The 26,790-nt window shown below is 28.2% G+C and overlaps 2 protein-coding genes across 2 annotated transcripts in view; one reads left to right on the top strand and one right to left on the bottom strand.

Moving 5' to 3' along the window:
- LOC142331285 (retinoid-inducible serine carboxypeptidase-like) overlaps positions 1 to 19,466 on the top strand; it is a 36,496-nt gene extending 17,030 nt beyond the window's left edge. The window contains exons 4-9 of the mRNA XM_075377079.1: positions 518 to 628; positions 3,115 to 3,310; positions 11,318 to 11,509; positions 12,895 to 12,972; positions 17,082 to 17,236; positions 19,066 to 19,466. Of these exons, the coding sequence (XP_075233194.1) occupies positions 518 to 628; positions 3,115 to 3,310; positions 11,318 to 11,509; positions 12,895 to 12,972; positions 17,082 to 17,236; positions 19,066 to 19,131 (798 nt within the window). The 3' untranslated portion in view covers positions 19,132 to 19,466. The remainder of the gene's footprint in view (positions 1 to 517; positions 629 to 3,114; positions 3,311 to 11,317; positions 11,510 to 12,894; positions 12,973 to 17,081; positions 17,237 to 19,065) is intronic.
- LOC142331286 (uncharacterized) overlaps positions 1 to 26,790 on the bottom strand; it is a 119,421-nt gene that overhangs the window by 60,025 nt on the left and 32,606 nt on the right. The window lies entirely within an intron of this gene.

The following is a 26,790-nucleotide window of genomic DNA, read 5'->3' as shown; positions in this document are numbered from 1 at the left end:
TTGTGTTTTATCAGTTCATACGCATAACTAAACGTTATTAAATAAATATAAAAATTCAAATAGTAATCAAGACACAAATCACTGGTATTAACAAATGTAAACTTAAATATAGCCAAAAAAAGGCATCTATTCAATGCCATAATGCTTTATGATGAACTATCAGAAACTCTTTAGAATGTGTATGCAAAAAAATTAAACTGTTAAGACCAGATTAAAAATGTGAGATGATAAAATCTAAATTGAAGATACCTAAAAAAATTGTAAATAATGTAAACAAATTATAATAAATGAGGCATGATTATGAGCATTTAGTTTTGCAATTTAATAATACGTAAGTTTAAGTTTGAAATTTCAATATGTGATCAGATCCGCACATAGGTAAAATAATACTACATCCAGCAGAACTAATTTTATTATAAGAAAAATTAGTTCCTTGTATATATCTGACAAATAAATAAATACATGAAATATAATACTTTACTTTACTAATCTATCTATTCATGTGTATTTGTTGCAGGAAATTAAACAACACAAGTTAAAAATCAACTTTAAAGGCATTGCATTAGGTGATTCATGGATATCTCCTATAGATTCTTGTCTTACATGGGCACCATATTTACTTAATACTGTCAGTATAATATTAAAAAATATTATTACTTTAATAGTTTGAAAATACCCCAACAAAAAAGTATTTTCTGAATTATACTAAATAATTGACATGAGATTCAACTGCACAATCATTTCACCAAACATTATTTTAACTAGTTGATCTGTGGGAGAAGGTTTATTAAACATAGGTTTTGTCATGACACATATCTTCACCTTGCAGAATGCCATATACAATTAGATCAGATCATGGTAGCAGTAAGTAAATAAATTTTTCATTCTGATCGATATGTGATAATTCATAATATACATCATATCAGGAATGGGTAGATATTCGACTCCACAGATAAAAAAAGGAACTGTCCCACCATTTAAATGGATGAATCAAGGAAAACTGTGGTAAAACCCTAAAAAACATTAGAGAGTAAGCATTTAATTGCATATTAAAGAATATATCTGATTAAAATCCATACTAATTATTTAAAATGTAAATCAGTGAAATAATATTGCGGTAAATACATTAAAATACTAAATATAAAAAATAACTTCAAAATATTTCACAATTTAAAAGGCATTAATAAAAACTATTTGAGGACATATTTATATACACTCTGAATGGGATGCTGAGTTATTTTGTATTTCTAATTTTTGTACTGGTAAAATGTAAAAATTTATCAACTGAGTAGTACTGTTTCTGTAAACAGTTTCAGAAATGCAAATAATTTGTTATCTATCACTAGATTACAGTATATGTTACATTATTTTATTTCTTTATTTTATTGTTTCCAATTCTGTCCAATAGAATGCACACCGCTTGTTATTTTTTAAGCTACACAACTTCTTTTTGGTGATACAAAAGTGCCAGCTGTGTTATTTGGTTTTGGTGTGGTATTATCCTCAAAAATGTTGTTAGTAATGTCAATGATGTTGCAGAAATATTAGCTTTAATTGATATTGATGTTAGTGAGAAATCGGCTAAGTTTTGATCATTGAAATGTGACTAGCAAGTGAAATATTAAATGCAAATTTAGAGGTTAGTTGGAACAATGCTATTGTAGGATCGATAATCACAAATTTAAATACAAAGAATTAACCGGCAAAAAAAAAGTTCCATTAAACAGTTTCCCAACCCATCACATATTTTTTTTTTTCTGTGTCTAATATATTTTTTTTTTGAAATCCAAGAATATGCAACACATTTTTAAGTCAAAAGCAAGCAGAAATATTCGTTACAGATTCAATAACTGGTTATCTCCATCATCAGAAGTGAAACCATTACTGTTTTATAAAGTATGGGCCCAAACAAAAATCTAATCTTACAGCCTAATTGTTGATATAGATTTCTCTTTAAAATTTGATGAATCCTAAAACAAATAACTTAATATGGGGTTATACTGTGGTTTGCAATTAAAAGTACTAAAATACGGTTTCCATGAGATGTAAATAAATGCAACAGCAATTAGTTCCTGTGCGATTGTATTTTCAATTACAAATATCCTGTGAACAAAGTATGAATATTGCAGGTAATAGTAATGATTTTCTACAGCTATTGGGGGAAAAGAAAAGGGTCAAGAGCAATTTACAATAATTGTGAGAAAGGATTACATTTAGACCGCACCTGAGCACAAATATCCAAAATTAGATTGTTTTGAATTATAAGATTCTATAATTACACACTGTTTTTTTGACTTGTAGTATATTAAACTACAATCATTATTATTATATTTTTTTTACCAAATTATTCATAACATTTATATTTTTAAATTAATTGCATTCCCATCATAAAATTTTTATTAACAGGAGATAAATTTTGATTAACTCTCTCTGTAACCTCCTTGTTAATTTATGGAAACAGAATTGTGAGGAGATGCAGACCCAAGATATTGAAAATACTGTGTTTTTTGCAGCAAACCAATGATTCTCACAAAATTAAACATTACCTTGCCACAGACATAACAGAAATTGTTGCAACTGTGAGGCATTCTTAAGATAGGATAAGTAAAACTGTAAAACAAATTAGCACTTTATTAACACAATCTATAATATTACATTACTCATTTTTTGCTTTACAAAAAAAAAATGAAAATTAATTTTAAAGCTGCAACATTCATATTTAAACATTTGGTCTCAAATGAAGTAATCAAACCCCTAACCTGCATCATATTTATTGTTTAATTTATATATCTATAGCTCTTGAGTCAATGGTCAACAAGAATAAAAAGATAAATAATCTGTTATGATTCATGGATGAAATGATTACAGAAAGAAAATAAATAATGAATCATATGTTCCTGTTCTTTTTAATTAGTTTATAAAGGATAGTAATGAGGATTACCCAAACTTGGCTGTTTGATTTATCAATTTAATAGCAATAAATAAGCTAAAACTATTTACAAAAGTGGCACCCAAAAGTTCATAAGATTCTTCAAAAATTGAGCTATTAACAGAATCATTGTTGATTGTTATTAATACATAATTGCAATTTTTTATTCCTTTTTTTTGTTTTAGGGTGAAATTGATATGGAAGGGTATAATATAATACACAAAGTAGCACAAAAATTAAAATCTGAAATTGAAACAGGTCAGTGGTCTCAAGCAACAGATACAATGAATTTTCTACAAAGAGTTGTTTCAATGATGTCTCCTGGAATTGATTTTTACAATATACTTTATGGAAGTGATATTGGTGCAGTTTTAACAAATGGTAAAATTTAAATTAAAGGGGATTACTTATTTCTAAAATAATTTTATACAAAACATTATCTAAAAGATGTGTAGATATTTCCTGTATATTATAACTGTAAAACCATACCATGTTGTTACAGTTATATTCACACAGCATGGCTCTAAGAAGCATCCAGCAAGTTGTTACTTTAAAATTCCCTTTATTATAACAAATCGCTTACTGATAAATTAAGGTCATTTCTTGTTAATTTTTTTTATATATTTTCAAAACAGAATAAAACTTAACAATATTTTGTATTAATACAAATAACACAATCATAACAAAAGTCTATTGAAAAAAATGTTTGTGATATATAAATATCAACTAATAAAATTATTCTTATTTTACTAATATAACTTTTTAAGTGGTATGAAAATAAGTAAAAAAAATATATACCTGCATAAAAGATATGGTTTTTGTAATGAAATTCATTTCTCTTTATTTTGTTAACACACCATTGTTTTTATCTGCAATACTTTATAACAAAAATTATTCCCTGAATTTGAGTAATAAGCGTAATATAAATACACTATGACTCACCTGGGTTACTTCATCATATCATCAAGGATGCGCACCTAGTTGTGGAAAAGTCCGTCACCAGGGCAAGCCCACAGGTCTCCATTCTCGGTCCCTTGCTTTGGAACCTAGTATTCAAAGGATTATTGGGACTGACATTCCCGGAAGAGGTCATGACCCAGGCTTTCGCCAATGACTATCTCCTGTTAGTTCATGGTAACTCACAATCGCAGCCAGAAGACTGAGCGCAGGCGGCTTTGTCAAGCGCAGAAGGCTGGATGGGCAGTCAAAATTTGAAGATTTATGTGCCCAAGACGAAGTTTATGCTTTTCAAGGATGCAGATAAATTATCGTAGTTATAACTTCTGTATTAAGTACAAAGACTGTGTAATCAGCCGAGTTCGAGTTCATAAGTACCTAGGTGTTTTGTTTGATGAGAAGTAGCTGTTTACCAACCACATTAGGCATGTAGTGGCAGACGCCATCTCTGTGATGCACAAGCTTAGGAGGATTGCTCGAAAGGATTACAGGCTGTTGAGCTGTTATTTGTACATGGTGTCCAAGGTGTCAAACTCTTACGCGGCGCATAGGTTGGAAAGAAATCAAGCACTTATTCAAAATTTAAGGAGTGCCCAGCGCAGAGCCTTAATTGTATGCACAGGTATTTTTAAAACAGCCACCTACGAGGTTACCACTGTATTGGGAAAGGCTTTCCCAATCGATTTAGTGGTGAAAGTTTGGGCGGTCAAGTGGAAATTGCAAAGAGGCAGGGAGGCTGAGGTATTTGGGATGCAGTTTTGAGCTAGGCCTGTACCAGAGCGGAATGGTGATCTCAATGCACTAGTTCTAAATTTTGAACAGTTGCCCATCTCCCACCTGTGGAGGAGGCTTTACAGCCTCGCGATGGAAGCATGGCAACAAGAATGGCATGCCACAACTAAGGGAAGGTCCTTTGTATAGATTTATACAGGATCTGGGGGGATGGTATGTCTCTCCTTCATTTTTTAGGGCAACGGGAGCCCGAGTGCTCTCCAGCCATGTAAATTGAAACCAATATTTTTTTTTTGGTTCTGCCTGGCAGCTGATTCGTTGATGAGCGAATTGCTGTCTTTGACCAGAGAAATTTAATTATTGATAGTCATATATGTTTTAGTAGTTGATGGGGTGCGCCTACCGATTTTAGTGATATATGACAAGTAGGTGGTGGGACACGCAAGCGAGTGGTGTATGGTACCACGCTTTTAGGTTAGCTCTAGGAGCTAGTTAGTTAGAATACTGGTCACTAAACTGTTTTGAGGCTCAGTAGCCGTTTGTGGCTCAGACATTTGGTCTTATGCTTTTGGGCAACCGAATGGGGTGTGGCAGGAGAAATGGCAAACCAATATCACCTAGTGTTCTGCCTGGTGGTAGGTCTCTTATGCCCGCTTTCTCCATCCATTTCTCTCCCTAGCTTTCTCCTTTGTACCCTTGTAGTTTCCAGTCTTAACTAAATTGCTTATACACAGCATCATTCATAACATTATTTCCATAGTTTTGTTTCCTGATTGAAAAAAAAAAATTTGTCTTTATTATTTACTGTATGTATGAAAATGCTCTTCTTATCTCAGCTGTAAACAACAATTCAATGGAAATGAACATGTGAAATCATCCAGTTTGATATAACTATCCAATCACTCTGAAAAAAAGGGATTTACTGGTGCCAAAACACTGTTCCAATATGCTTTTTGGGAGAAATACAAAATTACTTTGTCATACAAAATTTGTTTTAAGTTAAATAATAATAATAAACCAATAAAGAATCTAAATTATAAAAATCAAACTGCCTGAAAACAGTTCTTGCTTTTGGATAACCTTAGTCTAATAGCAACAAAATAAGTTGCTAAAAATGTCTGGCTTAATTTTACTGAAGGCACAGAAATTATAATGAAATCTTTAACCACCCAACACTCGCTAATGAAGTGTTCCTGAACCTATGTTTATATGAACTTTATTCTTTATTTTCACCAGCACATGTTGTGAAACTTTGTTATGTTTTTATTAATCACCTTGTGCACATATACATATATATATTTATATATATATATATATATATATATATATATATATATACATATGCATATGTCAACAGACAATAACAGGACCATACATTTTTTAGATATAAACATAAAATTTAATAACATTAATGAAACTGAAACAAGCATAAATAGAAAACCAACCAATAATAAATATAACCATTCATAAAAATTCAAATAACCCATTTTCACATAAAAGTAACATTTACTATGGAATGATACGTAGAGCTGTTATTTATTCACATAAACATGAGGTATTAAATAATGAATTGGAATATAAAAAAAATATAGCTTTACAAAATAAATCTTATGTCAATACAATAAATCTGTATTTATTTTGCTACAATAAATCTTACATTTATAACATTTACCAGGGATTTCTAAAGAAGAAATATAATAATAAAAACACTACCCTTATTCCAGTGAATGGTTCTGAAACTTATGATAGAAAATATATTTTATACAATTATATAAACAAATTCACAAATAAAATAGTGAATTTTTATAATAAAGAACAATATACAATTGCATATAAACCAGTAAATAATAGTTTGAAAAAATTCTTTAATTAAAACACTAATTATATTTTTGACAAATTTAACCTAAGTGACGTACATAAAATTAAATGCACAGACTGCGATGCCATGTATATAGGTAAAACTGATAGATAATTTAAAGCAAAATTCTCGGAACACCTAAGAGCATTTAAAAATAAAAAGAATAATTTTTCAAATATGAAATCACCTGATTTCAAATGGGCATAAAATTACAAATTTACTAAATAATCTTAAAATATTAGATATTTATAACGTTAAAAATAAACTGACGCATTTGGAGAAATATTATATTTATAAATATAAAAATTTCAATTAAATAAACCACCACATAAATGTTGAGCCGATGATCAGTTTAAATTGGTGGCCTACCAATTTAAACTGATCATTCAGGCCTTGTATGACAGAATTTTAACATTGATAATTGTAGTATTTTAATAAATGATGATGAATCTAAAGGAAGGATTTGAAAAGGCTTATTAGATTGAAAGTAAGATCAATCTTGCTTTATAAGTGTGTATCTGGTGATTTGTATATAAATATATATAATTATATATATACAATAATTAATTATATATATATATATATATATATATATATATATATATATATATATATATATAATTGTGTGTGTGTGTGTGTCTGTGTGTATATCTGTCTATCTCTGTGTTGTGTGTGTGTGTGTGTGTGTATGTCTGTCTGTCTGTGTGTATGTGCATGTGTATTTTACCAATAAATATATATCTAATTTGTTTTTTTTTTAATATAGGCCTATAAGATTGAGTTTTTAAACTTTGTATGATTTTTAAATGAAGGTAACCATTTTTGTGTTATTTATAATTTCAAGATTATTTATTTATTAGTCGAAAATCATTTTTTAAATTATATGTGTATGGAAGGAATGTTTTATTTCTTAATACTTTATCCATTTTAGCAATGTAATAAGAAAATACAGTTTTGAAATTAAGAAGTGTGCAGTTGGAATGTTAGGTTTATGAATTTTAGGTAAATCTGCTAAAACCCACCGGGTTGGTCTAGTGGTGAACGCGTCTTCCCAAATCAGCTGATTTGGAAGTCAAGAGTTCCAGTGTTCAAGTCCTAGTAAAGCCAGTTATTTTTACACGGATTTGAATACTAGATCGTGGATACCGGTCGGTGTTCTTTGGTGGTGGTTGGGTTTCAATTAACCACACATCTCATGAATGGTCGAACTGAGCATGTACAAGACTACACTTCATTTACACTCATACATATCATCGTCCTCATTCATCCTCTGAAGAATTATCTAAACAGTAGTTACCAGAGGTTAAACAGGAAAAAGAAAAAAAAGGTAATCTGCTAATTTCAGAGCAGATGGGATAAAAGGTAAAGACATGAATTTTTATGTTATTGTAATAAAAGTTTGGATGGTAAGTCAGTCATTTATAATTGTTTTTATAGTTCTTATGTATTCAGTTGCTAGGTCTTTTATTTTGTTGTAATTGTTGTCAAGATTGTATATATTAATGTTGTCAATATAATTATTTTTATAAATGATGACAGGTGTTTTTTTTTATTACAGTATGTTATTGTTGACATTTATGGTTATGTAAGTAATCAGAATATGTTAAGACACCATGTACCACATCGAGTTTATGTTTAATGTCTTTGATGACATTTATGATTACTTTTATGTTATGTAAGTAATAACTATAAAAGAGGAAATAATACATTTCCAAATTATCTGATCATGTTATGAAAAATTAACTTAGAATTATTGGTATATATGTAATAATTTAGAAATAATGAAAATAAATAATAACAGGGAAATGATGTACTTGAAGAAATATTATATCAGTAACTGTAAATATAGATTAATCAATAAATAAACAGAATACAATAGTTTATTACTTAAATTGGTAGAACTGTTATCATAATCAAATAGTTTTTGAAGTATTGTCACACACTATTGTACCAAACGTATTTAGAAAATATTATTTTAAATGACAAAACATGATATGTTGATACTTAATAAGTGTTTCTTTTGACTGACTGTTATCTGGTGGTTTTATTTATAATCAATTGAATTACATATACATACTAGTAACTCCCCTCCATGTCACAGCTTCGACTGCATTATATGGATATAGAACTTCAAAAGTTGGAAATAACTTTTTGTGTGTGGGCTGTTTGCTCTCAGAGTTATCACTATTCACAACTTACCTGATGAAACAGATTCATTGAGATTAATGACAAACTTTTCAGTAATATAAAATTTCATAAAACATGATAAAATAAGAGATCTATAAAACTTCTGGTTATATAAAATTTCTTGTTTATATTACTGTAACAGATTGTAAGAATTATGAGACTCCAAAACTAGTAATCTAAAATTTTGTAATTCAAAATGTTGATAAATAAAAAAAATTAAGCAGTAAATTCTTATTGCCAATAATACTTTATTTGTACTTTAACCAGTAAAATGATTATGCTGAATAAATACTTAGGTAAAATTTACACAAGTAGAAAGTAATATTTCACCATTTTAAAACACGTATTGTATTCCTAGAGATTTTAATTTTTAAGACTTATAAATAAATTCACTATGAATTTGAAATTCAAATTTGATAAAAGTTAAGTACAAAAGAAAAAATCTTGAAAAAGACATAATCTTTATTGTTTATAAAACTGTATAAAAGAAAAGCACAAAAAATGAAATTTTTTTAAATTTAGAGTTTTAACAAATTTCATAAAAGTAGTATGTGCTTATTCGACTAATTTGCTTAGAATGAAGGTCTTTTAAAACTATAAAATTAATTGGTAAAGAACACAAACTGACTCTTACTATAGGTGTGTGACTGAAGAAAGCAATGAAGTGCATACTTATTTTTCACCATGATAAAAATTTGAACATTGCACAGTTTTCATAGAATTAGGATGTGTTTGTTTGTGTTGAAATTATTACTAATAAATATTTCAAACCAGGGCTAACTTTCATAAGTGCTGAGTCTGTTCAACATGTAGCAGTTTAAAAAACTTATCAATCAGGAATCTTGTAAGATAAGCTGATTTTGTATCATTAAGTTCATAGAACAGGAATGTTTAATGATTAAAAAATTATGATTTTTTTTTTTTTTAAATGGGTAGCTAGAAACACAAAAAATAAAGCTGACATCAAAAATAAACTTCTGCTTACTAATATTTCTCTCTTGAAGTTTAGAAAAAGATCAAAATTGAAATACTTCATAAAGTAAAATTAGCGATACAAATTTTAAGTACAATATTTTGTAAGAATTTAATTTACTTGGATTTTCCAAGTAAATTACCTGCTAATGCTAGAGGTATTTGTTGTGACAAAAAGAAAGAGATTATTTCTCAACTTGTCAAATTACGCTGCAAAATAAGAAACCAATTTTGGATTAATTTTCCATATATATTTGAAACATAAGTAATGAGCATTAATGACAACTATTAAATTGTTAAAAATAACTACAAATTACTTTTTCCTTAGCTCTTAATCCACAAACAAATTTGTATTTTATTATTATGTTTATAGAGTTCTGTGACGGTACCACAAAGAAAACAAGATTTTTTTTTATATAGATTAAATGAAATTAATTTTAATTATTTATATTATTTTTAAAATCATTAAATTACATAAATGAAAACTTATTTGACATATAACAGTCTTAAGTTGCGGTCATAAACTGTTTGTTACATGAAACTAACTGATCATTGTCTGCATTATCTACGACTTTTAATATTAATTCTGGACATATAATTAACTCCTAACACTCTTTTAGTGATTCTTTCAGTTAGTTTTAAATGTTCATGCCATTTGGCACATAATTGTACAATTCTGTAGTATTTGGATTTTTCTTCTGCAATCTCTTTATGTCTTTGTCAAGTGAATAACATTGGCATTGAGTGAACACCACATTGCCACCACATCTATCCTTATTCAATTTGTAGATTATCAGTAAATGAAGTAAGATAATTTTGTTATGGTTTAACTGTCTGCCAACCAATGTGACAATACCACTAAGTCTGTCTTACTCTTTTTGTATCATGTGTGATGTGTTAGGAATCCTGTCTCGCTTGATCTGGAAACTGATGGTTACAAGTTCTGTCTGAATTCAATCAGGGCTTGTTTAGTGGCTATCAACTATCTAAGTATATTGTTCTGTTTTGTTTTTCATTATCGAATATTGGTTTTTTGTGATGATAGCAAAATGATTTTATAAGATCAGCATGTAAATTTAACAACTTTTGGATTTTTATAACGTATAATCAATGGTTGTAAATCAGGTTATGAGAAAATTCTGACTGGCAATTGGGTAGAATGTAATGAGAGTTTACTGGTCCACTTAAATTCCTGACCTAGTCAGGCCAGTCCAAATTATTACCTGTTTATTAATAGTTATTTTTTTTATATTTATTAATTTAAGTTTTTTTAAAAATATTTATATTAATTTTCCCAAAATGTACTGATATTAATATTTAACAGTTAAATTTTAGCTTTAGATTATTTAGTTTTAAATTATTATATTTTCTAAATTTTTTCTATTTATGATTTTTAAGCTATTAATGGATTAATAAATGTATTTATTAATGTATTTATTGCTATTAATGTATTTATTGTTATGTAATAGAAAATAAGAAATCAGATTTTGAGCCACTTAGAATGTTATTCAATTTATCCATCAGACTACGACAGCCATTAATCTAGTAGAGCTATCTCTTCATCCCTGCAAAACTAATGACTCAAACATACAAAATTAAAGTATTAATGATAAAAAAAAATAATGAAATACAAAAAGTCAAGTGAATACTATTTGATAGATTCGCTTAAAATTTATTTGCAGATAAAAAGGATCAAAATAATAATGAAAACAAATTATTTCTTTATAAATTTTCACAACGATTAAAGAGTGTAATGGATGAAGTAAAAGAGACTTTTAAATCAGTAATACCATCATATGTTGAATGGAGTTCACAAAGTTCATATGTACAAAAAAATCTGAAAGAAGATTTAATGAAACCTGTTACAAACTATGGTATGTATTTTTTGTTTTCCATTTTTAAAATTTTTTAGGCTGCTATAATCAAAATTTAATCTTAAAAAAAATTCAGTAGCATAAAACACAAATAGTACTCACCATTCATAACTTTGTTAAACTTTGGGAAAGGTTCATTGAACATTATTCTTCTTGTTACTAATTTTCCTTGTATTCAGTTTCGACGGTGTTACTATCTAAAATGATCCAAGTTTTGTAGAAACATTAGGATGTAAGCATAAGAAGTTCTATTTACCAGTTGTGGAAGTTTTGTAAAAGAGGTAGGGATTTTTTATTCAATTAATTTTTTTATCTTTGAAATTTTTTACATGTAAAAAAAAAGTATCTTATGTTTTATATCTGAAAGATTCAGTTTTCTTTTTCTTCACACATAAGCCAGAAAGGTCACTCAAATATCACTTCATCTGGTTTCTTTCTTTTCTTTTCCAGAAGTTCTTTATTCTTTTGAACTGTTTAACTCTTCTTTCTTCAATCCATTCCCCCTATTCTATTAAAGGAACCTTTAATTTAAAAATCTGATTTTTGATTCAGATAGCCCTTTTCTGTAATATTGAATTTTTTTAACTCTTCCTTCATCTGTTTAACATAACCTCCCTCCTTTACCTTTGTAGCTCCACAGTTTATTAAAAATTTGTTTGTTTGGCCTTGATTGGTTTATTTGGATTGTGTATCCATAGCTTTTTCTTATTATTACTTCCATATTTTCAATTTTCTGTCTGATCTCAATCTGTAAAATTATCTCATAAATTAATAAATAAATAAAATTAATTTAATTATTAAATTATCTCTTAAAATTATTTTTAAGTATTTTTATAATTAAAAAAAAGTGAAATATCACTGGATGGAGAAAACTAATAATATTGAAGAGATGAACACTGAAAAGCAAACAATTCTAGAAAGATGGTACAACGAAACAGTCAAAAATGTTGATAGTTTTTAGAATAGTAAAAAAAGAAGTGGGAGTAAAGGGAAGCAGTAAGACTTACAATGAAGAAGTATTGGGAAATTTAGATGGAAAAGAAGCGTGAGAAGAGTAAATTTGATTAAGAATTGTTATATGTGGTCCATAGATGGCCTGAAAGAAAAAAGTTAATTTAAATTTAACAACTAATGAGAATAAATTAAGTTGACAATTGCATTGTTACCTGTTAGTGACTTTGATATTGAATTCAGAGAATTCAATGTTAAATTTCATTACAAATCCTAACAATGCAAACTAAAGCTATGCATATACTTCTAGAGATATAAAGCACAGCATATTAATAGAATAGATGCAAAATACTTAATGTGCCTAAAATGAGCGTTAACTTAAAACTAACTATTTTAAATAAACTGAATCTTCTTTTTTTTGTTTGTGTTAACAGTGGAGAAACTATTAAATGAAACAAATCTGCAAGTTGTAGTTTACAATGGACAGCTTGACTTAATCGTGGATACACCAGGTAAGAATATACAATATGTCATAAACAAAAATCACCCAAATTTAATAATACACAATTTTTACTGACTTCTTTTCATCCTATATTATATGAAGGTTTTTGTAGCTGCTACTTTTTCAAATGAATCATAAAATAGATGCATATAATTAAAATACTTATATTAAAACTTCCATAACAACATAAAAGAACAAAGAAGCATGAAAATAAAGGAGTAAACTTTTATTTTTGTGTTAGTAATAATATAGTTAAAAAATGTTATACTGACGCTCTATCTATACTATTATATAAAGAGGAAGAGGTTTTTTCTTCTCGATAAGCAAAAAACTCCTGATATATCACTAATAAATTTTTACCCGCTTCTTGGAACCACAGAGAAGGTTTGTGAATATATTTCATCTTGAAAAAAAAATATATATATATGTATTAGTGGAGGTTTGCCGGTTAAAGCAAAAACTAATGAACTGAATTAATGAAATGTGAACAGTGTTCAAACTGAATGATTCAAAATAATCGAATGAATGATATTACATAATAATAAAATAAAATTTAAATTAAATAAAGTAATCTATCTATACTATTATATAAAGAGGAAGAGTTTTTTGTTAGCGATAAACATGAAAACTACCTGATTTATCACTATTAAATTTTTACCCATGTTTCTTGGCACAACTGAAAAAGTTTATGGATACATGAGGTATGTTCAAAAAGTAACAAGAATTTTGAAATTTCACAGGTTGTATTAGTCTGATTATTGGGATTTTTTCGTTGTTGTATTGGTAAACATGTCTGAAAAGTATCTGTACATTTTTAGTCATATTGGATGTTTAGTCTCTTGTCAGCTGTCAAAAGGATAACACGTGTTTTGGTAAGTCGGCGATTTTTTATTTGTATAAATAATGGATAACAGAATTTGTATTAAATTTTGATACAAGAATGGAATAAAGTACAGCAATGTTTTAAAAATGTTAAATATTGCTTTTGGTGAGTCTGCTATGAGTAATACAAGAGCTTACAAGTGGTGTAAGCGTTTCCAAGAAAGTCATGAAGACGTTGAAGATGATGGTATAAGCGCCCCAGCACATCAACAACCGATGAAAACATGGGAAAAGTGAAAGAAATGATTATGAATGATCGTCGAATCACAATCAGAGAAGTTGCTGATGATGGTGGGATATCACTTGGCCCGTGGCACAAACTTTTTTCGGATGTTTTGGGTATGAAACATGTGACAGCAAAATTTGTTCCAAAATTATTGAATTTCAAACAAAAACAGCAGCGAATGGAAGTTGCTCAGGAGTCGCTAAATGAAGTCAACAATGCAGAAACTACTGAAATGTGTCAAAACAGGTGATGAAACAAGGGATAAACAAGGGTTTACTAAAGCTCAATCGTCCCAGTGGATGCATTCTGGATCACCAAGATTGAAAAAAGCTCAACAAGTACAGTCAAATGTGAAGGTTATGCTCAACATGTTCTTCGATTTTAATGCCGTAGTGCATCATTAGTTCTTGCCACAAGGTCAAACGATCAATAAGGAGTATTACCTGCAAATTCAATGCGTTTTGTGTGAAGCAATCCAAAAAAACACCTGAATTTGTGGCAAAACGATTCAAGGCTTTTGCACCACAATAATGCGTCTGCTCACACTTCATTGCTTGTTCGTCAATTTTTAGTTAAAAACAACACTGTAATGATACCCCAGCCACCATATTCGCCAGACATGGCCCCATGTGATTTTTTTCTATTCCTAAAAATAAAGAGAACTTAAAGGCCCATCGTTTTACAAGCATAGATGAGATTAAAAGCGAACAGCTGAAAGACCTAAACACTATTCCAAAGATCAAATTCCAGATGTGTTTCAGGGATTGGAAAAAGTACTGGCATAAGTGTGTAATATTTAATTGGAACTATTTTGAAGGGGATAACAATAACATAGATAAAAAATTATTTGCAAAAAGCAAAAATTCTTGTTACTTTTTGAACACACATCATATTTTATTTTGGAAAAAATGTATATATATATATATATATAGCAGTAGAGATTTGCTGGTTGAAGCACCAACCTAAATGAATTGAATTAAAGAACTGTGAACAGGGTTTAAACTGAATGATTCGAAACAGTGGAATGAATAATATTACATAATAATGTTATTAAATACACATTAAATAAAGTAATCTATCTATACTATTATATAAGGAGGAAGAGGGTTTGTTGTTCAGGATAAACAAAAAAACTACCAAATCTATCACTACTAGAATACTAGATTGTGGATACAAGTGTTCTTTGGTGGTTTAATTAACCACACATTTATGGAATGGTCAACCTAAGACTGTAAAAGACTACACTTTATTTATTTACATTCATACATATCCTCATTCATCCTCTGATGTAATGCCTTACAGTGGCTCTGAAGGTTCAACAGAAAAAGAGAAGACTATTAGTCTATTGCTATTAAATTTTTACCCATTTTTCTTAACATAACTGAGCTTTTTGGGTATTTTATCTCAAAAAAAAATAATACATATATATAATAGTGGAGGATTGCCGATTGAAGCAAAAATTTAATGAATTGCGAAGTGTGAGTGTCTTATCACTGTGCGAGCTGGGTCTGAACTGATTGATTATGAATATCTAAAAAAGAATTTCTAGATTTTTCATGTTTCAAGGGTTAAAATTGATTTTTGAATCCCTGTTATTTTTTTTAATTTCTCCGTAACAAATGTTGAAGTCAACCTGATTTTTGGAAAGCGTAATCTTCATGTCAATAAACCAATTTCTATCTTTTTTAAATCTGACCTTGAAAGGAGATGAAGAAAGGTAAAATCATTTTTGAACAATGATTAAATTTCTCCAATCCCGACAATAATAAACAAGATTTTCAGTAGATTTGGGCTTGCAAATACTCTTCAGATTGATTTTTAAAAACCATTTTCGGGATTTTCTTAATTCTGATTTTTTTAAGGGATGTGAAGGTATCGTTGTGGCTCAACCACCACAGCCACTGCCATTGTTACAGCATGTGTCACTGGCTGCACCTGCCTCCAGTTACTTGACTAATAAACATAAAATAAAAAGATTGACTGCTACAGGAAATGCAAGTAACCATATAGCATGGACAAATCTGACAGGGAGCTAGTTTTATCATTGCAATACAACTGAAGTGTAGCTAAAAAATTATTCGTCACTGATTGATACAAAAGGAAAATAAAACAAACCACCACTTTCTAGATATCTGTTATTGGTGTTCCTATATATTTTTTTTTAGTAATTTTTCAAATTAAGAGAAATGTTAACATGCTGCTCACTCTTTGTTCTTCTACGGTTCATTTGCCTTTTGGGGCAATTTCCCATTCCCAAGAACAATAGGTTGCCCTGACCCCCTACCCACTCATATGTCCTTTTTTTGGACTTGGTAGGGAACGACTCCTTATCCCAGGAGTCATCAGCCTGACTATCTGGTGTCTTAAACACTGCGTGATGGGGTCGTTACATCCGTATGCCAGTACATTACATAGTACTTATACATTATATGGTTACACTTATTTACATTACTATTATGTATAGCCAAACTCTAATGATGTAGCTCGATTAGTTAATTTGGATAAACATATTAACAATTCAGTGTTGAATTCCATGTCTTCCTACACCCTTACAAGATGAATGAACTATATTGTAAATAAGATGAAAATAGATTCCGTGTAAATATCAAGTTTTTACAATTGACTCAATATGTTTTATTATATGTAAATCATGAGGAGATCTAACTTATTAATGATCCCAAAGTCAAGTACATTACTTTAATGTAATACATATTGAAATATAGAAACTTGATGTGGATTTCAAAATTATTTCAGTCTTGCAGGAATAGAAGGACATTACTTCCACAATATTTCTCCTGAAATATTGTCCATATTATAATTGTATGTTCTTCAATTAATTACAAACTACATGTATGAGTATTAATTAAAATGTTAAATCTGAATTATAACTTTGTTCTAATTAATGTTATTGTCTAATCCCCAATGGTTAGAGATTATATAGTATCTATAAAAGGAAATTTTGGACCAAATTATATTTTTAAATTACTGAAATTTTGATATTTTTAATTTAGGTACTTTGAATTGGGTTCAACGACTGCAGTGGCCAGGAGGTGAAAGATGGAAAAGGGTTCCTAGAATTGAATTCAGAACAGAATTTAAACAAGAAGGTTTTGTAAAAACATACAATTTATTTACTTTCTATTGGATTAACAGAGCTGGACATATGGTTAGTGAATTAATTGTTAATTGATTTGGTTAGTTGTTAATTGTTACACACATATGACATCCATATTGCATCAAATCAGAATATGTTCTTGTACACCAAAGTGATTAAAAAATAAACCAAAAATGTTTCTTCTATAATAAGCCCTTCAATTAAAAAAGATACATAAAATATGTTAACGATTTTATAAGTTTCAAATTTTACACTTACATTCTGAAAGATCCATTCTTGAGAAAATAAAATAAACATAAATTTGTAAGCAAATATTCTTGTAAATTTTGCATGCTGATGATTTCATTCTTTTTTTTTTTCATAGAATACAAATGAAATATTTCTAATTAAGAGGTCTGACAAATATTCTGAAAATAAGATTTCATTTAAGACAAGTGATTTTTTTTAATGATGTCAACTTCATTACATCAGACATGTTTGATTATATTTTTTTATACTTACCTTTTCTGTGCTTATCTTTTACCTATATTTGCTGAGCATCCTGAAAAGTGCTGAAATTATCTTTCTTAAAAGCTGGGAATACTTCATTTTAACTTTTTGTTAAGCATTTTTTGTTGTTTTATTAAAAAATTGTCTAGTTCTATTGAACTTTATTAAATCTAATTTTTTCAAATATTGCACTACCATTTGTTTATCACTTTTTATTTGGGCAAACTATTTATTTATCATTGAAAGTAGGTATCTGATTCATCCATGAGAAAACATATTCATCTACAAGAAAAAGTATTTAATCAATTTTTTCTTTACTACTCATATTATCATATATTTATAATGTTCATCCAGTTTACAAAATGGCAGTAAATTTCACTATCATTTTATAAGAACGACAACATGTGACAGAACATTACTGATTTTTTTTTTTTTTTAAGGAAATATCTTTAAAAGAATTTGCACTACTTTTAGCAGTACTATTAATGTTAAAAGTATAGTCTTCAGATGCTGACACATGTAAACATAAAATGTTTATTGTACTCTCAAAAATGTTTTTTGACACCTTATAAAATTTCAAAAAAAATACTTTTATTGGTTAACATTTGCAGAGGCATCACTTTGAACTAGATAATCTCTATATTAGAGAGTTTTTTCTAAATTAAAACCAATATTCGATTGGTTTCCCTTTTGTTCATGAATGAGACAGTTTAGGACAAATTTTGCTGTTACATGCTGAATTACAAGCAAGATCTTCTGTTAAAATCGATTTCATTGAGCCAAATGAAATTCCTACATCATTTTCAAGCCCTTAACTGTTATTCAATGTTATTCATCACCATGTGTCAAACTTGTTAGATTTTTTCAGGAATTTTGCTGGTCTGCCAGAGTGTTATTGCCACTTTTAAAAGATGTACAACCAGCTTGGAAATGACAATATAACTTGTAAACACATGTAACACCCATAACTTGATCACCAAAAGCTGTTTGAATCTTCTTTGTTGTCTCTATTTGCGTTCACCAAATTTATGATAAAATTTAACGCAGATTCTCTATTCAACCTATTCAGTCATTTTCAACGGCAACAAAAACACGGCAAGCACTACTCATATGTTTTACTTTCACAATTGTTAAGCAGTGACTGGCTGCAATGATAACATAACAATGAATCATATGCAGTCAATATGAGTCAAGATCACATTCCATGAGGTCATCTTCCTACGCTAAAATTGGCTATTGCAATAAAAAGTAAATCTGGATACTTTTGATCACATTTTGTGTGCAATATATATATATATATATTTACATACAAGTGCACCTTTATGCATCTTTTGTTGATCTTTTTTTGACTTTTGTTGATTGATTATAAATCTCTTTATTTTATTTTTCAGGTACCAGCAGATAATCCTTATGGTGCTCTAGAAATGTTAAAACAAGTAACTCAATATAAAAAGTAAACCATAGGTACATTACAGCTACATGCACCCAATTAATGGATGATTGTTATGGTAGTCCTGCTCCAAAATTTTCTTTATTTATCATACCTAAAAACTTCTTGAATAAATTTGTAAAAAAAAATTAATAAACTTAAAAAAGTATTTTTAGATATTTTCTCCTTATAATAACTTGCTTTATTATAACCATTAAACAAATTTTGACATTAACAATACACATATTCTATATTTATTACACACAATACAAATTAATCAGTCATTTACACTAAATGATAAGCAAAAGTGTTACATTCAAAGGTAATGTGTACTTAATACTTAATAAAGATCACAGAAGCGGATTTTAATTATAACCCTTTCTTTTGTCAAGGACAAGATTTTCTTGCCATATAAGCAAAACATATTCAAAAATGTAATAGAAGAGAATAGTAAAAAACTATAAATTTTTAACAGTATCGTGGTAATAATAAAAAAATAATTTTATGATGAGTGAGCAGTTTACAAATGTTATTTTATATTTAAAATACAATAGACATTTTAGGACTTGTATTTTTTACAATTTTAACATGAATATTATTTTTTTATAGAATATTGTACTTTAGTAAGATATATACATTATTATTTTCAATTACGTGGACTTAATTGCAAAAACTTTCCAAGCTGTTAATAATAAAAATTAAAAAAGAGTTAAAGCCAAAAAACAAAAAAGTAATTATATTCTTTAGAAGTTAGGAATAAATTTTAAGAGAAATTTTTCTAAAAATATTCATATCACAGGATTTCCCACGACGAAACCAACATACTTCACAGATGTGTATCAGTTCCTCAAAATAATTAAAAAAGATCACATAAACATAGGTCTGGAAACGCTACATTAGTAAGTTACGGCTAGTGAAAGATTACACCCACAATTCATTCCCGGGTTTGAAATGAGGACATACTGAAATCTTTAGGATGTTAATTGAGATGTGAAATTATGCTTTCCTATAGTTTTTGACCTGAAAAATTGAATAAAATAGCTTCCAGCATTGTATCTACAGTTGTTTTCATGATATCCAAAGTAAAACTTAAAAATTAGTTGTCTGAATACCAGTTTTTTAGGTTTACAATACAATAACTTTGTCAAATGACTAATATAGATGCGTAAAATTTATTAACCAAACTTGTAGAGAATTTAATTCTAAAAATACTGATGTAAATAAGTCCAATAAAAAGCAACTAAATGTTTTAAAAATCATATTTTACTGAAGAAACAGAACAAATAAATGAAATGACTTACTCAAAAAAAGATTATTGTATTTAATTTTGTTTTATTTTTTAAAATTTAATTATCTATCATACCTTACATATACTGTTCAAAATGATCATTTTGAAAGTTTATGCAAAATCTAGTGTGACATATAACATCAAAGGAAGCTTTTCTAATAGTATCACGATTGTTCCCAAGATGTTCAAAAGCATTTAAAATTTGAAACAAAAATAATTCTTCTTTGGAATGAATTTTTTTTGTGCAAACAAGTTTTTTTAAATGATTCCAAATGTAATAGTCCAACGGATTTAAATGGGGGAACCTAGAAGGTTGATTAATTGGCCCACCTTGACCAATCCATCTGCCCAGAAAACTTAAGTTTAAATGCTGTCTTGCGAATAATGAGGTAGTGCACCGTTATGTTGGAATAATATTTGCTGCCTTTTTTCATCTTCTAGCAGAACTGGTAACTAATTTTGTAAAAACCTTTGTAGAAAGTACCAGAAAGGTGATTTTAAAAAATAAATGGCCCAATTAACTGGTCCACAATTATACCACACAATACATTTATCAAAAATCAAGTTTGAGAGTTTGAATCTTTAACTGCATTCGAATTTTCAGTTGACCACCTGTGACTATTCTTCAATTTTGTAATCAGTGAATAAGATGAAATTTTGTTGTCCCCACTGACAAAAATTTAATCTTAATTCACTATCACTTGGTTGAAGGTTTTGAACCTTCTGCAAATGATAAGGATAAATGTTCATCTTTAGTGTTCTCCACATTGTACTACGAGATATGCCTGTTTGATTTGAAATTTGACATGCTGAGTCAAGGACTGCACTGTATCATTTGAATGATACTATCTTGTTCAAGCATAGGCTATTCTAGAGAACGTTCAATAGAACAAGCAACCGTTGGAAAAGATTCATTAGTTTTTAAGTTAATGAAAACTATGGAAAATGTTTTGAGAGTAGGTATGTATTCTTCTATTCAGAAAGCTTCATTCATATTCTTGTTTTTCAGCCCAGCTATTTCCATAAAACCATAAACAAAAACAATATTTACATTTTCTTGATTTGAACATTTCAATGGCAGCTCACTTTTTTAAAAAAGCACGAATAAATTATGCAAATTATAAAAAGCGTACGTATACTACATAAATCACATATGAGACTAGTTATGATAAGTTAATTGTTGAACAGCTGAACAATAACTTTGATTCAAATTTTGTTTCTGAGAAAATCAGTGTTGCCAACTTTAGATTTTTAATAACCTTAAAGAACTTCAATTACTACAGTTTTTGAAATCCTGTTTTTGTAGAATATTTTAAGACTGTTTTGTAAGTATTTAATTAACTAAATACTATACTGTATTTGTCTATTATTAACTATCTTTTTTAAATAAAAAATGAATGGATTAAAAAATTTCCAGAATAATTCATTTCATTTATTTCTGTTTTGTTTCTTCTTCATATTTTTTTATATATTTATTTGATTTATTAGACTTATGTACATCAGTAATTTTACAATTAAATTCTGTACAAATTTTGTTAATAAATTTTATACATTTATTAGTTATTTAACAAAATTATTACATTACAAATCTAAAAAATCGGTTTTCATACAACAGATTTTTCAGTTTTACTTCGAATGAAAACTACTGCAGATAAGGTTCTAGAATATATTTTATACAATTTTTCAGGTCAAAAACCATAGGGAGTCATTAATTTCATCTTTAAATTAACATCCTACAAATTTCAGTATGACCTCATTTCACTGGGGGAGCTGGATTCCAGGTGAAAACTTTTTCTGGCTGTAACTCGAACGAAGCATTTTCAGACCTATGATTATGTGAACTTTTTCATTATTTTGATGAGAGGAAAAGGTTAAGCATAACAATTTTAAGTAAAGTTTTCTTTAAATCTAACACCTTCTGTAAACAAGAATTTTATCATTTTAAAAACTGTAGACATTTCTTGATATCTCTATATATGAAGTATTTTTCAAAGAATTTTTTGAAAAATATTTAAACTGAAGGGAGTAGAACAAAAGAACAAAAAACATATATTTCAATTTTCAGAGGGGAGGTTAATTCTTTGAAAAAAAAATTGCATTATTCATATATGCATTGTAAGTAACAAATTTGCTTTAATAAAGTTTTCTCTAAAATCCCTCTGAAGAAAATTGAAATTGATTTTTTCACCAAATCCCCTACGTTAATGTTAATGAATTTTGAAAAAAATTAATATGAACAGTAACCTATATATAGAAATATTTGAGCCAAATTTGAAGAAAATTGGCTTGATCAAAACAGAAATAAGATACAAGGCCAAAAACAGTGTAACAATACTTTAAAATGTGAAGATTTGCAAAAACATGATATTCCACTTTTGACATGATCATCGTAATTTTCTGTTTAACATAGCTATCCTATCCATATTTGCTGGAAAAGTAAAAGTGTACCTGGTTATACGATTTCCAATTCTATGAATTAAATGAACAAATAGTATTCTACAAAAAAATGCAATTTCACCTTTATTCCTTTCATCAGCAATTAGTGACTTTAAAGAAAATTTCATATCTCAAGATCTAATCAAGAAATCATTGCAATATTATTTTCATATGAATATGAAAATTCATAGATTTTTGTAATAAATAAAAAAAAATTATGTGCAAACACATTTACAAGTTTAAAAATAGAGGCCATGTTTATTTTCTAATCTACATCTCTGTAATTGTTATTTAATCAAAAAATGTTTTATTAACTAAATTCTTAGGCTATTCATTGTAAACAAAATGACATCTTATTTTTGAAAATCAGTTGACAACTTACCGAGTTACTGTAGCAAATTAATGATGAGAGTTATGAATTAGTAATTAGTTAATGATAAAACTGAATTTAATAATTTAAATCTTCAATTATTCATTGTTAACAGCCAATTATGTAAAATTATGGAAAACTGTGGTTTATTTATAATAAATGAAAAAGAGAAAATAAAATGTTAATTGATTTTAAAAAAATTATTTAAAAAAGTTGTATGTACCAAAAAAGCTGTTGGACTTTTTTAAATTAATTTTGTGAAAATCAAAAACCATTTTATTTTCAAGATTTTATTTTCATTTGTGTGGATTTTCATCAAGTAACGGCTTCATTCATCGATTATAATTAAATTTCTTTTTAAATAAATAAGAAGGCTTCCAAATTAAAATACAAAGTTATCTAAAACCCTTCTCAAAATGTTAAATTCCCAAATTGGAAAATATCAAGAATGTTTTAGAAACAGGAAATCTTGTTCAAAACAAATTTAAAACAGCTAATTAGACATTTAAAACTAGGTAATAAATTTATTACCTAGTAAATTTTAGGTAAGTAAATTTTATTTTTGTAGATTTTAAAAACCTTTATACCATCAATAGAGATTCATTTTCCAAATTTTAAAAGAACTTGGGTGAAATAATAAATAATTAGAAATATGGTAACTACATAAATACTAACAAATATGAACTAAAAGTTAAATTTGTGGGAAATATTTCAAAATCTTTTCAAAATTGTAATTGTTGATAAGGAGATGGATTATTTTCAATTCTTTTTGGCATTAGAGAATAAACACAACTTCAACATAGTGCCAATATTAAAAACTGGGAAGCACTAAAGCTATAGGCTCTATAGCTTTTATAGAGGATTTATTTATAACAGATCTAGATATAGAAAATGATAAAAAATGAGATTAGAACTTCTTAAGGAAATTGTAGAAAAAGAAGGTGAGCAGATTTCCATTTGAAAAAATAAATACGTTCAGTGATATAAATGCACTTGAAGTACTAAAAACATGTTATGGAAACATTAAGGAAACTGATTTCAAAAATGAAAAACGGGCTGCTAAGATAAGATTAGAAAAATTGAAAAAATTACTTTCTTTACGGCTCAAAATTATTATTTTTAATGAATATAAAGGTACACTATAAGATTTAGAAAAGAATGAAAGAATTATAAGGAAAATATTAGATCCAGTCATTAAAGAAGGTGGGATAAAATCAAACTTTAAAATATACTTTTTTCCAAATATTAAATTCAGTAGTGTTACTTTTTATGGCCACCATCAGAGAACGGACAAAGAAAGTTTAACTAAGAATACTTAATTTTTTTTGAAAATAGGAAAACCAATTAAGATAAAGATTGGTGAGGATAAAATAGTGTGAAGATTTAGAATATGAACAAAAATTTATTATTAATAAAATTTATTTATTTATTTGAAAGAAAATTAAAGGTTTCCAGGAAGAAAAACCCCCCAAAGAACATATAAAAGAATAAATGGAAAGAAGAAAGTAAAAAGGCATTCTTCGAACACTGGAGATAAATTAAAGAGAACAACACAAAAAGAAATATTTATCTTTTTGTGTCAATAGCTGGCTAGTAATGGAACAAAGGTCACCCTTTTGCAACATAATATTTCACAATCTAATTTATTTAAAATAAAATTTAAATAGCCATTATTTAGCATCAAAAGTATGAAAAATTCAAACTTATTCAGCGATTGTGGTGATATAATACTTACTGATATTTAATTACTTTAATAGACCATTAAATAATGCAACTTAAAATATTTCTTAAATATTACAAAAATTTCACACAAGTAACATTTTTACACTAATAACTATATGGTAAAATGTTAAAAAATACATAACATCACAATTACATATCCATTTAATTCATATTTTATAGTTCTAAGTTTAGAAAACGGTAAATCAGATAGAAATTGTAAGAGAATTAACCCATAGCAGAATAACATGTAGCTACCAAAGACACCTATTGGTGATTTTATAGAATAAATTGTTTCAAACATTTTTTTAAGAGTTGGTAACATACTTAATAGTTAAAAATGTACTAAATAAATATATTTAGTATTTAAGATAATCACAATCTGTTTTGTTGTACGTATATATACTTGCATCTTTCTTTTATTTTTTTTTAGTTATGTAATGCTAGCTGGCCCATCTAGCCAAAACCTGGATGCTCAGGGCTCAGGTCAGCCTAGGCAAATACCGGAGCCAACTCGGGGGCTCCTCGGGGTCTACCCCATGGCTGCAGAACTCACTTCGCTCCCCATTCCCATCTAGCCAGAGGGCTCCATTTCCTGGAACCCAGTACAGTACATTAACCTCATGGTTGTGAGAATAATACTGAATAAAAAAAGATAGAATCATAGTAACTAGTATGATAACTAAAGTACACACACCTTCGACGATGAAAATTCATAACTTATTTCTTTGCCATGTTGGCAGAAATATAATAATGAAGTAAAAGGATTAATCTATTTTATCCTTAATGAATATCTTTAATTCACAACTTCACCCTTGGGGGTGAAGAAATAATGATTATTTTTAATAGCTTAACCTTCAAGGAAAGTAGGGCCTCAGTTGATGGCTTAAAAACTTCTCTGTGATACACGAATGTATCCTGAAAATGTTGTAAGTAATTGATTGGTTGGTTCTCACGTGATGTGATAACTAACAAATAGAAACTTATATATAACAAACAAACTATATATATATATATATATATATATATATATACATTTCTGAATAACCGTGATCTGTTACATCAAGAGTGTACCTGATGAGTACAAACGTTAGCCTTACCTACTAACAAATACCCTGTTTAAATTTTGAAAATCAGATGACTGTTTGAGAAGAAATATTATATTATTATATCCTCCCAAAACAGCACCAGGGGCACCGTGTTTGTTACAATTGGTGGTGATGATTGGTCTAGCCTCTCATGAGGTGCTTGCATACCTCACTTATAACAGAAATTTTTAAAATTTATGTAATATCATTTTATTTAACATATATTTAATTCTATTATTTCTGTAATGTTGTTCTTTCAATTGATTCGAACCATTCATTTGAAACTCACACTGTGAGAGACTCACAGTTCACAGTTCAATTCATTCAAGTTTGTGTTTAAACCGGCAAATCTCCACTACTACATATTTATATAATTTTCTTTTCAAGGTAAAATACATCTCAAATATTCTCAGTTATGCTAAGTAACATGGGTAAAAATTTTGGTTGCAACTGATCAAGTAGCTTTTTTGTTTATCCTGCACACCCAAAAACTCTTCTGCTCTTTACGTAATAGTATACATATAGATTTAATATAGATTTTTATAAATATAATTGTTATTGAACAATTATACAATTTTAATACCCATAATAAAAATAATGTAGTAATATATATTATTAAATAAAGGAAATATTAATAAATGGACGTATGTTTAGGATCAGACTTTGTAGTTTTTCTCCAAAATAACAACTTTAACAGAAGTAGGGTTGAGCCTCCATGAGGTGCACCTGAATATATCCAGGACAAATAGGAGATATTTGTCCAGTGAACTGAATCTATACAAACTT

The sequence above is a fragment of the Lycorma delicatula genome, chromosome 10 (assembly GCF_047948215.1).
Source record: "Lycorma delicatula isolate Av1 chromosome 10, ASM4794821v1, whole genome shotgun sequence".
Taxonomy (NCBI): domain Eukaryota; kingdom Metazoa; phylum Arthropoda; class Insecta; order Hemiptera; family Fulgoridae; genus Lycorma; species Lycorma delicatula.
Note: the sequence above shows the minus strand (reverse complement) of the source record. Positions and strands in the feature narration are given on the sequence as shown.